Genomic DNA, 13,471 nt, shown 5'->3' on the forward strand with positions numbered 1-13,471 from the left:
GTGATTCAGAATGAGGGACAGCAAAACTGCATGCCAATAGACTTCCTGTCACAGAATTCTGTAACTGGAGGGAAGATAGCCAATATTTTGGCTGGTGTTACATTCCTTTCAAACATAAATCAAGCTATTAAAACAGTTCTCTCTTTTAACTATGGTGCAATGTATGCATTTTGAACATATTGACCTAATGTTTAATGTCAACAGACCAAATTTAACTAAAAATCACAAAATAGGACAAAACATTACATCATATTAATGGAACGTTTGAGGCAATCTCTTGAGTTAAATTACTTTAACTTAAGTTCAGTAAGCCAGTTTTCAAACAGAACACAGTTGTAATAAAAACCTAATAAATGAAGTTGAGTAAATAACAAACAAGATTAAAGGTTATATGTCAGATGAACTTAATAACTAACAACATTTAACTTAGCCCTGATTTGAAAAATTACAACTGAAGTGGCATATCTTGATAAAAAATGCATTAGATGAGTTCACTTGTATTTCATAAAGGTAAAAGGTTATTCAATGATGAAATTCGTAACTCTTTCATTTGTACTTTTCACAGACCCTTATTTCACATTTGAAGTATTTTGGTCACACTTAAAGCACCAGCTATGGGAACAGCTACACTACACCCTTATACTATCATGATTGTAATGGCAAGATTATAACATTACAGTTTGTAATGCTCATGGCAACAAGATTAACTCTACAAAGAAACCATCAATGTTGTGATAATATTCACATTATAACAATCTTAATATATAGTTTAAGAATGCATTAGATGATATTTTTCTTCCTAAGACAGCTGAGCCTCGTGAATTCACCTTAAATGTTGAACAAAGGTCACTCAGAATAATAAACTACCGAAATGTTTCTCTCCTCAAGGTAAAGGTCACACAGACTGTCTGGAAGACAAAGTAAGCTCCTAGTCAGCTTCAATGTATGGATGGTTCCAATGGAATATTGAAAAACAAAACATCTAGTCTGTCTGTCATCATGCTAAGAGCCCCATTCTTGTGACTTTAGCTGAGAGAAATGTATGGAGAGTAAAAACAAAGGCTTTAGGGCACTGCATCATATCCAGTTCCTAGAAGATAAAATAATATTCATAGCCATCTCAAAAAATGTTCAATTTTTACAACAAAATATGATATATTCAAGCTACACAAAACTCTGAAATATCTATTTCCTTTTACTCATAATCTCTCATTTTCACATCTGCATGTCTAACCAAACACTCCCATTTTTCAGTTCCTCCCTAGACCAATGATCCACAGGACAACCATTAAATTAACTAACAGTCCACCATCATAGAATGTTTCTAACCATTTTGCAGTTCCTCCCTAGACCAATGATCCACAGACAACCATTAAATTAACTAACAGTCCACCATGTCAGAATGTTTGTAACCATTTTGCACTTCCTCCCTAGACCAATGATCCACAGGAAAACCATTAAATTAACAAACAGTCCACCATGATAGAATGTTTGTAACCATTTTGCAGTTCCTCCCTAGACCAATGATCCACAGACAACCATTAAATTAACTAACAGTCCACCATGTCAGAATGTTTGTAACCATTTTGCAGTTCCTCCCTAGACCAATGATCCACAGGACAACCATTAAATTAACAAACAGTGTACCATGTCAGAATGTTTGTAACCATTTTGCAGTTCCTCCCTAAACCAATGATCCACAGGACAACCATTAAATTAACTAACAGTCTACCATGATAATATGTTTGTAACAATTTTGCAGTTCCTCCCTAGACCAATGATCCACAGACAACCAATAAATTCACTGACAGTCCACCATGTCAGAATGTTTGTAACCATTTTGCAGTTCTTCCCTAGACCAATGATCCACAGGACAACCATTAAATTAACTAACAGTCCACCATGTCAGAATGTTTGTAACCATTTTGAAGTTCCTCTCTAGATCAATGATCCACAGGAAAACCATTACAATAACTAACAGTCCACCATGTCAGAATGTTTGTAACCATTTTGTAGTTCCTCCCTACACCAATGATCCACAGGAAAACCATTAAATTAACAAACAGTCCACCATGATAGAATGTTTGTAACCATTTTGTAGTTCGTCCCTAAACCAATGATCCACAGGACAACCATTAAATTAACTAACAGTCCACCATGATAGAATGTTTGTAACCATTTTGCAGTTTCTCCCTAGACCAATGATCCACAGACAACCATTAAATTAACTAACAGTCCACCATGTCAGAATGTTTGTAACCATTTTGCAGTTCCTCCCTAAACCAATGATCCACAGGACAACCATTAAATTAACTAACAGTCCACCATGATAAAATGTTTGTAACAATTTTGCAGTTTCTCCCTAGACCAATGATCCACAGGACAACCATTAAATTAACAAACAGTGTACCATGTCAGAATGTTTGTAACCATTTTGCAGTTCCTCCCTAGACCAATGATCCACAGGACAACCATTAAATTAACTAACAGTCCACCATGTCAGAATGTTTGTAACCATTTTGAAGTTCCTCTCTAGACCAATGATCCACATGAAAACCATTAAATTAACTAACAGTCCACCATGTCAGAATGTTTGTAACCATTTTGTAGTTCCTCCCTAGACCAATGATCCACAGGACAACCATTAAATTAACTAACAGTCCACCATGATAGAATGTGTTTAGAACCATTTTGCAGTTCCTCCCGAGACCAATGTTCCACAGACAACCATTAAATTAACTAACAGTCCACCATGATAAAATGTTTGTAACCATTTTGCAATTCCTCCCTAGACCAATGATCCGTAGGACAACTATTAAATTAACAAACAGTCCACCATGTCAGAATGTTTGTAACCATTTTGCAGTTCCTCCCTAGACCAATGATCCGTAGGGACAACTATTAAATTAACAAACAGTCCACCATGTCAGAATGTTTGTAACCATTTTGTAGTTCCTCCCTAGACCAATGATCCACAGGACAACCATAAAATTAACTAACAGTCCACCATGTCAGAATGTTTGTAACCATTTTGAAGTTCCTCCCTAGACCAATGATCCACAAGAAAACCATTAAATTAACTAACAGTCCACCATGTCAGAATGTTTGTAACCATTTTGTAGTTCCTCCCTAGCCCAATGATCCACAGGACAACCATTAAATTAACAAACAGTGTACCATATCAGAATGTTTGTAACCATTTTGCAGTTCCTCCCTAGACCAATGATCCACAGGACAACCATTAAATTAACAAACAGTGTACCGTGTCAGAATGTTTGTAACAATTTTGCAGTTCCTCCCTAAACCAATGATCCACAGGACAAACATTAAATTAACTAACAGTCCACCATGATAATATGTTTGTAACAATTTTGCAGTTCCTCCCTAGACCAATGATCCACAGACAACCATTAAATTCACTGACAGTCCACCATGTCAGAATGTTTGTAACCATTTTGCAGTTCTTCCCTAGACCAATGATCCACAGGACAACCATTAAATTAACTAACAGTCCACCATGTCAGAATGTTTGTAACCATTTTGAAGTTCCTCTCTAGACCAATGATCCACAGGAAAACCATTAAATTAACAAACAGTCCACCATGATAGAATGTTTGTAACCATTATGTAGTTCGTCCCTAAACCAATGATCCACAGGACAACCATTAAATTAACTAACAGTCCACCATGATAGAATGTTTGTAACCATTTTGCAGTTCCTCCCTAGACCAATGATCCACAGACAACCATTAAATTAACTAACAGTCCACCATGTCAGAATATTTGTAACCATTTTGCAGTTCCTCCCTAAACCAATGATCCACAGGACAACCATTAAATTAACTAACAGTCCACCATGATAAAATGTTTGTAACAATTTTGCAGTTTCTCCCTAGACCAATGATCCACAGGACAACCATTCAATTAACAAACAGTGTACCATGTCAGAATGTTTGTAACCATTTTGCAGTTCCTCCCTAGACCAATGATCCACAGGACAACCATTAAATTAACTAACAGTCCACCATGTCAGAATGTTTGTAACCATTTTGAAGTTCCTCTCTAGACCAATGATCCACATGAAAACCATTAAATTAACTAACAGTCCACCATGTCAGAATGTTTGTAACCATTTTGTAGTTCCTCCCTAGACCAATGATCCACAGGACAACCATTAAATTAACTAACAGTCCACCATGATAGAATGTGTTTGGAACCATTTTGCAGTTCCTCCCTAGACCAATGTTCCACAGACAACCATTAAATTAACTAACAGTCCACCATGTCAGAATGTTTGTAACCATTTTGCAGTTCCTCCCTAGACCAATGATCCGTAGGACAACTATTAAATTAACAAACAGTCCACCATGTCAGAATGTTTGTAACCATTTTGTAGTTCCTCCCTAGACCAATGATCCACAGGACAACCATTAAATTAACTAACAGTCCACAATGTCAGAATGTTTGTAACCATTTTGAAGTTCCTCTCTAGACCAATGATCCACAAGAAAACCATTAAATTAACTAACAGTCCACCATGTCAGAATGTTTGTAACCATTTTGTAGTTCCTCCTTAGACCAATGATCCACAGGACAACCATTAAATTAACAAACAGTGTACCATGTCAGAATGTTTGTAACCATTTTGCAGTTCCTCCCTAGACCAATGATCCACAGGACAACCATTAAATTAACAAACAGTGTACCATGTCAGAATGTTTGTAACAATTTTGCAGTTCCTCCCTAAACCAATGATCCACAGGACAACCATTAAATTAACTAACAGTCCACCATGATATGTTTGTAACAATTTTGCAGTTCCTCCCTAGACCAATGATCCACAGACAACCATTAAATTCACTGACAGTCCACCATGTCAGAATGTTTGTAACCATTTTGTAGTTCCTCCCTAGACCAATGATCCACAGGACAACCATTAAATTAACTAACAGTCCACCATGATAGAATGTGTTTGGAACCATTTTGCAGTTCCTCCCTAGACCAATGTTCCACAGACAACCATTAAATTAACTAACAGTCCACCATGATAAAATGTTTGTAACCATTTTGCAGTTCCTCCCTAGACCAATGATCCGTAGGACAACTATTAAATTAACAAATAGTCCACCATGTCGGAATGTTTGTAACCATTTTGCAGTTCCTCTCTAGACCAATGATCCACAGGAAAACCATTACAATAACTAGCAGTCCACCATGATAGAATGTTTGTAACCATTTTGTAGTTCGTCCCTAAACCAATGATCCACAGGACAACAATTAAATTAACTAACAGTCCACCATGATAGAATGTTTGTAACCATTTTGCAGTTCCTCCCTAGACCAATGATCCACAGACAACCATTAAATTAACTAACAGTCCACCATGTCAGAATGTTTGTAACCATTTTGCAGTTCCTCCCTAGACCAATGATCCACAGGACAACCATTAAATTAACAAACAGTGTACCATGTCAGAATGTTTGTAACCATTTTGCAGTTCCTCCCTAAACCAATGATCCACAGGACAACCATTAAATTAACTAACAGTCCACCATGATAATATGTTTGTAACAATTTTGCAGTTCCTCCCTAGACCAATGATCCACAGACAACCATTAAATTCACTGACAGTCCACCATGTCAGAATGTTTGTAACCATTTTGCAGTTCTTCCCTAGACCAATGATCCACTGGACAACCATTAAATTAACTAACAGTCCACCATGTCAGAATGTTTGTAACCATTTTGAAGTTCCTCTCTAGACCAATGATCCACAGGAAAACCATTACAATAACTAACAGTCCACCATGTCAGAATGTTTGTAACCATTTTGTAGTTCCTCCCTAGACCAATGATCCACAGGACAACCATTAAATTAACAAACAGTCCACCATGATAGAATGTTTGTAACCATTTTGCAGTTTCTCCCTAGACCAATGATCCACAGACAACCATTAAATTAACTAACAGTCCACAATGTCAGAATGTTTGTAACCATTTTGCAGTTCCTCCCTAAACCAATGATCCACAGGACAACCATTAAATTAACTAACAGTCCACCATGATAAAATGTTTGTAACAATTTTGCAGTTTCTCCCTAGACCAATGATCCACAGGACAACCATTAAATTCACTAACAGTCCACTATGTCAGAATGTTTGTAACCATTTTGCAGTTCCTCCCTAAACCAATGATCCACAGGACAACCATTAAATTAACTAACAGTCCACCATGATAAAATGTTTGTAACAATTTTGCAGTTTCTCCCTAGACCAATGATCCACAGGACAACCATTAAATTAACAAACAGTGTACCATGTCAGAATGTTTGTAACCATTTTGTAGTTCCTCCCTAGACCAATGATCCACAGGACAACCATTAAATTAACAAACAGTGTACCATGTCAGAATGTTTGTAACCATTTTGCAGTTCCTCCCTAGACCAATGATCCACAGGACAACCATTAAATTAACAAACAGTGTACCATGTCAGAATGTTTGTAACAATTTTGCAGTTCCTCCCTAAACCAATGATCCACAGGACAACCATTAAATTAACTAACAGTCCACCATCATAATATGTTTGTAACAATTTTGCAGTTCCTCCCTAGACCAATGATCCACAGACAACCATTAAATTCACTGACAGTCCACCATGTCAGAATGTTTGTAACCATTTTGCAGTTCTTCCCTAGACCAATGATCCACAGGACAACCATTAAATTAACTAACAGTCCACCATGTCAGAATCTTTGTAACCATTTTGAAGTTCCTCTCTAGACCAATGATCCACAGGAAAACCATTACAATAACTAACAGTCCACCACGTCAGCATGTTCGTAACCATTCTGTAGTTCCTCCCTAGACCAATGATCCACAGGACAACCATTAAATTAACAAACAGTCCACCATGATAGAGTGTTTGTAACCATTTTGTAGTTCGTCCCTAAACCAATGATCCACAGGACAACCATTAAATTAACTAACAGTCCACCATGTCAGAATGTTTGTAACCATTTTGTAGTTCCTCCCTAGACCAATGATCCACAGGACAACCATTAAATTAACTAACAGTCCACCATGATAGAATGTGTTTGGAACCATTTTGCAGTTCCTCCCTAGACCAATGTTCCACAGACAACCATTAAATTAACTAACAGTCCACCATGATAAAATGTTTGTAACCATTTTGCAGTTCCTCCCTAGACCAATGATCCGTAGGACAACTATTAAATTAACAAACAGTCCACCATGTCAGAATGTTTGTAACCATTTTGCAGTTCCTCCCTAGACCAATGATCCACAGACAACCATTAAATTAACTAACAGTCCACCATGTCAGAATGTTTGTAACCATTTTGCAGTTCCTCCCTAGACCAATGATCCACAGGACAACCATTAAATTAACAAACAGTGTACCATGTCAGAATGTTTGTAACCATTTTGCAGTTCCTCCCTAAACCAATGATCCACAGGACAACCATTAAATTAACTAACAGTCCACCATGATAATATGTTTGTAACAATTTTGCAGTTCCTCCCTAGACCAATGATCCACAGACAACCATTAAATTCACTGACAGTCCACCATGTCAGAATGTTTGTAACCATTTTGCAGTTCTTCCCTAGACCAATGATCCACAGGAGAACCATTAAATTAACTAACAGTCCACCATGTCAGAATGTTTGTAACCATTTTGAAGTTCCTCTCTAGACCAATGATCCACAGGAAAACCATTACAATAACTAGCAGTCCACCATGTCAGAATGTTTGTAACCATTTTGTAGTTTTTCCCTAGACCAATGATCCACAGGACAACCATTAAATTAACAAACAGTCCACCATGATAGAATGTTTGTAACCATTTTGTAGTTCGTCCCTAAACCAATGATCCACAGGACAACAATTAAATTAACTAACAGTCCACCATGATAGAATGTTTGTAACCATTTTGCAGTTCCTCCCTAGACCAATGATCCACAGACAACCATTAAATTAACTAACAGTCCACCATGTCAGAATGTTTGTAACCATTTTGCAGTTCCTCCCTAGACCAATGATCCACAGGACAACCATTAAATTAACAAACAGTGTACCATGTCAGAATGTTTGTAACCATTTTGCAGTTCCTCCCTAAACCAATGATCCACAGGACAACCATTAAATTAACTAACAGTCCACCATGATAATATGTTTGTAACAATTTTGCAGTTCCTCCCTAGACCAATGATCCACAGACAACCATTAAATTCACTGACAGTCCACCATGTCAGAATGTTTGTAACCATTTTGCAGTTCTTCCCTAGACCAATGATCCACAGGACAACCATTAAATTAACTAACAGTCCACCATGTCAGAATGTTTGTAACCATTTTGAAGTTCCTCTCTAGACCAATGATCCACAGGAAAACCATTACAATAACTAACAGTCCACCATGTCAGAATGTTTGTAACCATTTTGTAGTTCCTCCCTAGACCAATGATCCACAGGACAACCATTAAATTAACAAACAGTCCACCATGATAGAATGTTTGTAACCATTTTGTAGTTCGTCCCTAAACCAATGATCCACAGGACAACCATTAAATTAACTAACAGTCCACCATGATAGAATGTTTGTAACCATTTTGCAGTTTCTCCCTAGACCAAGGATCCACAGACAACAATTAAATTAACTAACAGTCCACAATGTCAGAATGTTTGTAACCATTTTGCAGTTCCTCGCTAAACCAATGATCCACAGGACAACCATTAAATTAACTAACAGTCCACCATGATAAAATGTTTGTAACAATTTTGCAGTTTCTCCCTAGACCAATGATCCACAGGACAACCATTAAATTAACAAACAGTGTACCATGTCAGAATGTTTGTAACCATTTTGCAGTTCCTCCCTAGACCAATGATCCACAGGACAACCATTAAATTAACTAACAGTCCACCATGTCAGAATGTTTGTAACCATTTTGAAGTTCCTCTCTAGACCAATGATCCACATGAAAACCATTAAATTAACTAACAGTCCACCATGTCAGAATGTTTGTAACCATTTTGTAGTTCCTCCCTAGACCAATGATCCACAGGACAACCATTAAATTAACTAACAGTCCACCATGATAGAATGTGTTTGGAACCATTTTGCAGTTCCTCCCGAGACCAATGTTCCACAGACAACCATTAAATGAACTAACAGTCCACCATGATAAAATGTTTGTAACCATTTTGCAGTTCGTCCCTAGACCAATGATCCGTAGGACAACTATTAAATTAACAAACAGTCCACCATGTCAGAATGTTTGTAACCATTTTGCAGTTCCTCCCTAGACCAATGATCCGTAGGACAACTATTAAATTAACAAACAGTCCACCATGTCAGAATGTTTGTAACTATTTTGTAGTTCCTCCCTAGACCAATGATCCACAGGACAACCATTAAATTAACTAACAGTCCACCATGTCAGAATGTTTGTAACCATTTTGAAGTTCCTCTCTAGACCAATGATCCACAAGAAAACCATTAAATTAACTAACAGTCCACCATGTCAGAATGTTTGTAACCATTTTGTAGTTCCTCCCTAGACCAATGATCCACAGGACAACCATTAAATTAACAAACAGTGTACCATATCAGAATGTTTGTAACCATTTTGCAGTTCCTCCCTAGACCAATGATCCACAGGACAACCATTAAATTAACAAACAGTGTACCGTGTCAGAATGTTTATAACAATTTTGCAGTTCCTCCCTAAACCAATGATCCACAGGACAACCATTAAATTAACTAACAGTCCACCATGATAATATGTTTGTAACAATTTTGCAGTTCCTCCCTAGACCAATGATCCACAGACAACCATTAAATTCACTGACAGTCCACCATGTCAGAATGTTTGTAACCATTTTGCAGTTCTTCCCTAGACCAATGATCCACAGGACAACCATTAAATTAACTAATAGTCCACCATGTCAGAATGTTTGTAACCATTTTGAAGTTCCTCTCTAGACCAATGATCCACAGGAAAACCATTACAATGACTAACAGTCCACCATGTCAGAATGTTTGTAACCATTTTGTAGTTCCTCCCTAGACCAATGATCCACAGGACAACCATTAAATTAACAAACAGTCCACCATGATAGAATGTTTGTAACCATTTTGTAGTTCGTCCCTAAACCAATGATCCACAGGACAACCATTAAATTAACTAACAGTCCACCATGATAGAATGTTTGTAACCATTTTGCAGTTCCTCCATAGACCAATGATCCACAGGACAACCATTAAATTAACTAACAGTCCACCATGATAAAATGTTTGTAACAATTTTGCAGTTTCTCCCTAGACCAATGATCCACAGGACAACCATTAAATTAACAAACAGTGTACCATGTCAGAATGTTTGTAACCATTTTGCAGTTCCTCCCTAGACCAATGATCCACAGGACAACCATTAAATTAACTAACAGTCCACGATGTCAGAATGTTTGTAACCATTTTGAAGTTCCTCTCTAGACCAATGATCCACATGAAAACCATTAAATTAACTAACAGTCCACCATGTCAGAATGTTTGTAACCATTTTGTAGTTCCTCCCTAGACCAATGATCCACAGGACAACCATTAAATTAACTAACAGTCCACCATGTCAGAATGTTTGTAACCATTTTGCAGTTCCTCCCTAGACCAATGATCCGTAGGACAACTATTAAATTAACAAACAGTCCACCATGTCAGAATGTTTGTAACTATTTTGTAGTTCCTCCCTAGACCAATGATCCACAGGACAACCATTAAATTAACTAACAGTCCACCATGTCAGAATGTTTGTAACCATTTTGAAGTTCCTCTCTAGACCAATGATCCACAAGAAAACCATTAAATTAACTAACAGTCCACCATGTCAGAATGTTTGTAACCATTTTGTAGTTCCTCCCTAGACCAATGATCCACAGGACAACCATTAAATTAACAAACAGTGTACCATATCAGAATGTTTGTAACCATTTTGCAGTTCCTCCCTAGACCAATGATCCACAGGACAACCATTAAATTAACAAACAGTGTACCGTGTCAGAATGTTAGTAACAATTTTGCAGTTCCTCCCTAAACCAATGATCCACAGGACAACCATTAAATTAACTAACAGTCCACCATGATAATATGTTTGTAACAATTTTGCAGTTCCTCCCTAGACCAATGATCCACAGACAACCATTAAATTCACTGACAGTCCACCATGTCAGAATGTTTGTAACCATTTTGCAGTTCTTCCCTAGACCAATGATCCACAGGACAACCATTAAATTAACTAACAGTCCACCATGTCAGAATGTTTGTAACCATTTTGAAGTTCCTCTCTAGACCAATGATCCACAGGAAAACCATTACAATAACTAACAGTCCACCATGTCAGAATGTTTGTAACCATTTTGTAGTTCCTCCCTAGACCAATGATCCACAGGACAACCATTAAATTAACAAACAGTCCACCATGATAGAATGTTTGTAACCATTTTGTAGTTCGTCCCTAAACCAATGATCCACAGGACAACCATTAAATTAACTAACAGTCCACCATGATAGAATGTTTGTAACCATTTTGCAGTTCCTCCATAGACCAATGATCCACAGACAACCATTAAATTAACTAACAGTCCACCATGTCAGAATGTTTGTAACCATTTTGCAGTTCCTCCCTAAACCAATGATCCACAGGACAACCATTAAATTAACTAACAGTCCACCATGATAAAATGTTTGTAACAATTTTGCAGTTTCTCCCTAGACCAATGATCCACAGGACAACCATTAAATTAACAAACAGTGTACCATGTCAGAATGTTTGTAACCATTTTGCAGTTCCTCCCTAGACCAATGATCCACAGGACAACCATTAAATTAACTAACAGTCCACGATGTCAGAATGTTTGTAACCATTTTGAAGTTCCTCTCTAGACCAATGATCCACATGAAAACCATTAAATTAACTAACAGTCCACCATGTCAGAATGTTTGTAACCATTTTGTAGTTCCTCCCTAGACCAATGATCCACAGGACAACCATTAAATTAACTAACAGTCCACCATGATAGAATGTGTTTGGAACCATTTTGCAGTTCCTCCCTAGACCAATGTTCCACAGACAACCATTAAATTAACTAACAGTCCACCATGTCAGAATGTTTGTAACCATTTTGCAGTTCCTCCCTAGACCAATGATCCGTAGGACAACTATTAAATTAACAAACAGTCCACCATGTCAGAATGTTTGTAACCATTTTGTAGTTCCTCCCTAGACCAATGATCCACAGGACAACCATTAAATTAACTAACAGTCCACAATGTCAGAATGTTTGTAACCATTTTGAAGTTCCTCTCTAGACCAATGATCCACAAGAAAACCATTAAATTAACTAACAGTCCACCATGTCAGAATGTTTGTAACCATTTTGTAGTTCCTCCCTAGACCAATGATCCACAGGACAACCATTAAATTAACAAACAGTGTACCATGTCAGAATGTTTGTAACCATTTTGCAGTTCCTCCCTAGACCAATGATCCACAGGACAACCATTAAATTAACAAACAGTGTACCATGTCAGAATGTTTGTAACCATTTTGCAGTTCCTCCCTAAACCAATGATCCACAGGACAACCATTAAATTAACTAACAGTCCACCATGATAATATGTTTGTAACAATTTTGCAGTTCCTCCCTAGACCAATGATCCACAGACAACCATTAAATTCACTGACAGTCCACCATGTCAGAATGTTTGTAACCATTTTGCAGTTCTTCCCTAGACCAATGATCCACAGGAGAACCATTAAATTAACTAACAGTCCACCATGTCAGAATGTTTGTAACCATTTTGAAGTTCCTCTCTAGACCAATGATCCACAGGAAAACCATTACAATAACTAGCAGTCCACCATGTCAGAATGTTTGTAACCATTTTGTAGTTTTTCCCTAGACCAATGATCCACAGGACAACCATTAAATTAACAAACAGTCCACCATGATAGAATGTTTGTAACCATTTTGTAGTTCGTCCCTAAACCAATGATCCACAGGACAACAATTAAATTAACTAACAGTCCACCATGATAGAATGTTTGTAACCATTTTGCAGTTCCTCCCTAGACCAATGATCCACAGACAACCATTAAATTAACTAACAGTCCACCATGTCAGAATGTTTGTAACCATTTTGCAGTTCCTCCCTAGACCAATGATCCACAGGACAACCATTAAATTAACAAACAGTGTACCATGTCAGAATGTTTGTAACCATTTTGCAGTTCCTCCCTAGACCAATGATCCACAGGACAACCATTAAATTAACTAACAGTCCACCATGATAATATGTTTGTAACCATTTTGCAGTTCCTCCCTAGACCAATGATCCACAGACAACCATTAAATTAACTAACAGTCCACCATGTCAGAATGTTTGTAACCATTT

At 37.4% G+C, this 13,471-nt stretch overlaps 1 protein-coding gene across 2 annotated transcripts in view; it reads right to left on the reverse strand.

Annotated features, from left to right (window-relative positions):
• Window positions 1–951: 951 nt before the first annotated feature.
• Window positions 952–13,471, reverse strand: part of LOC143257494 (beta-1-syntrophin-like) — a 36,734-nt gene continuing 24,214 nt past the window's right edge. For both annotated transcript variants that reach the window (XM_076516262.1, XM_076516270.1), the window contains exon 6: window positions 952–1,090. In XM_076516262.1, coding sequence (XP_076372377.1) covers window positions 998–1,090 — 93 coding nt within the window. In that variant the 3' untranslated portion in view covers window positions 952–997. The remainder of the gene's footprint in view (window positions 1,091–13,471) is intronic.

Source organism: Tachypleus tridentatus, chromosome 1 (genome assembly GCF_004210375.1).
Source record: "Tachypleus tridentatus isolate NWPU-2018 chromosome 1, ASM421037v1, whole genome shotgun sequence".
Lineage (NCBI taxonomy): Eukaryota > Metazoa > Arthropoda > Merostomata > Xiphosura > Limulidae > Tachypleus > Tachypleus tridentatus.